Source organism: Rhipicephalus sanguineus, unplaced genomic scaffold (assembly GCF_013339695.2).
Source record: "Rhipicephalus sanguineus isolate Rsan-2018 unplaced genomic scaffold, BIME_Rsan_1.4 Seq996, whole genome shotgun sequence".
Classification (NCBI taxonomy): domain Eukaryota; kingdom Metazoa; phylum Arthropoda; class Arachnida; order Ixodida; family Ixodidae; genus Rhipicephalus; species Rhipicephalus sanguineus.
The window spans coordinates 34,809-37,145 of NW_023616447.1; the positions used below are offsets into that span (position 1 = coordinate 34,809).

At 49.3% G+C, this 2,337-nt stretch overlaps 1 protein-coding gene across 1 annotated transcript; it reads left to right on the plus strand.

The window, feature by feature from the left end:
• Window positions 1–558: 558 nt before the first annotated feature.
• Window positions 559–1,214, plus strand: LOC119378817 (fatty-acid amide hydrolase 2-A-like). The gene has a single exon (XM_037647840.2). It carries the CDS (start codon window positions 636–638, stop codon window positions 1,194–1,196), a length of 561 nt encoding a protein of 186 aa, XP_037503768.2. The 5' UTR covers window positions 559–635; the 3' UTR covers window positions 1,197–1,214.
• The last annotated feature ends 1,123 nt before the right edge of the window (window positions 1,215–2,337 follow it).

The following is a 2,337-nucleotide window of genomic DNA, read 5'->3' on the forward strand; positions in this document are numbered from 1 at the left end:
GTGAAATTGCAGCAGCGGGCTATCACGTTTATTTAATGAGTGTTTCTGGTTCATAAATATGTTTCTCTAAATGGTACATCGTGTATAATCTAAAGCTGTTAATATATCCTGTGATGTGAGATGTCTTTATCACGTTGACAACCACCTGAGGGCAGATCAAGTTGCACAACGACTGATCTCGCAACTAACTGCCCGTCTCATTTATATATGGTAAATACGAGGCGATGGATTATACCACCATCACAGGTGAATATATGCAAATCGGAAATCTGTATAGAGCAGTAATTTTCTTCAAACTTATTTCCTTATCGCGCTTGTTCAATACGCACCATGACGCTACGCCTGCGGCTTCACTGGAATGGGTTAAGGAATAGACTGAAGCAAATGGTATTGTTTTATGAAACTATGTAAGCGTTACTAAACCACCTCATATAGCGCGCACAAGAAGGGGACTACGAAAAGGGTCTGACAGATGGCGTGCGCTCCACTGCGGGTGCTTGTGAGTTCTGGCACAAACAGCGAGGACTGCTTAATAATTTCTCGCTCGGTCATCGCAGGTGGCGTCTCACTTGCGGGACAGCGCGGGCCTCCGAGTGTCTCCTGTGCGTCTTCCCTCTCTGCGGCTCGCCTTCGAAATGTGGGCCGCCATGATGGCCTCGGGCGACGCGCCCAGCTTCCGACAAGCCCTACGGGAGTGCGGCAGCCCGATGTCTCCCGGCTTTGAGCTACTGCGCTGGCTGGTCGGCCAGTCGGAACACACTATCAACGCCATAACGCTCGCCCTAGCCGAAGGCATCGGCCCGGTCGCCAAGAAGGACTCGGCCAAGGCGCGCTCGCTATGCGCTCGGGTCGAGCGACTGAGACTCGATCTGGAGACACTGCTAGGAAGTGACGGCGTGCTTTTGCTTCCAACACACCCGGAACCCGCGCCTTACCACGGCGTGCCCACTCTGAGAGCTTTCAATTTCGCGTACGCGGGCGTGTTCAACGTCCTGGGTCTTCCGGCCACGGCTTGTCCCGTGGGTCTGGGCTCCCGATCTCGCATGCCTGTCGGCGTGCAGCTGGTGGCGGCCAAGGACAACGATCGGCTGACGCTCGCGCTGGCGCTCGAGATCGAAAAGTCCTTCGGAGGCTGGAGAGACCCCGCAACCGCGGCGACGGGGGCGCGAGCGAACGGTCATGTTCGTCAAGTGTAAAGAAAATAATAAATATTCAGAGATCATAATATAGTTGAACCTTGTTCTGGCCCTAAAGAGGCCACACAAGTTATAACAACTTACTGTACTGCCTCTTGACTCTCTTTTTCCGCAAATATAATTCTTCGATCCGTATGTATGAGCACAGTTACAATTACTGTACCAGGCAAAATATATCTTTCTCATTTCGTCGAAAAGAGTGAACTATGGGCAGTAGCGCTTGTGCCATGTGTTTATTGCGCGCCGTAACTATGTCTTTAGCTCCTAAGTCAGGGTGTATATGTTTCAACTGGGTGCCAGAAAAATTATTTATGTCGATTCCATATTGAGCCGTACCAAGATATCTTCGCTCTACCCATTTGTCCAAGTAGGACCTTCCAAAGAGCCGTAATTTGAGCCGCCTTGAGCCGTCACATTCACATTGCGTCAGATTTAAAGTTTTCATAAGGGCATCTGCTCGTTGTCTCAGACTCACACACATCGCGTGCGCAATCCTCAGAACAGCCGTTAAACATTGCGCTCACCAGCACATCATCCTGCATGGCCAGGTAAACTGACCAGGGAATTGTCGGATATCTCGACGAAGCACATCGTGCCACGACAGCACGGCATTGCGGCCAGAAATGACGCGCGTCGGTGCCTTGACAACTTGACAAGCGTGATCAAGAACTGCGCACGTGGACTCCTCGCACCTGTTACTAAAAACTGCGCAGATCGGCACTTCTGACTCCATGACGAAGCTCATCATGCACCAGCTCTGCTGAAGTGTGAAAGTGCAGCAAAAATCCGCAAAGTGACGCCAAAGCACTGAAAGACTACACTGATCAGCAATGAAATACTACTGGGCAATTTTTCAAGCATATTTGACAGACTTAACGTATCAGCCACTTTTCTCAGCTTGTGTCGTTTTAAAGTTTCCTTCATTCATCTCTCTCATTCCCCACAAAATCATGTAGAAAGGTTCTGTTCGCTGCGTGTCAGTCCAGAGGTATTAAGATTTGCATTAAAGATGCCTATCATGGTTCTTTTACGTTGGATAAGTTTATAAATAACTCGTGCGAAGAATTCCACATTTTTTTTCTTGTGCACAGTGGGATTGGAACATAATGCAATAGCCTTATAAGGCATACGAAAGGCTTGT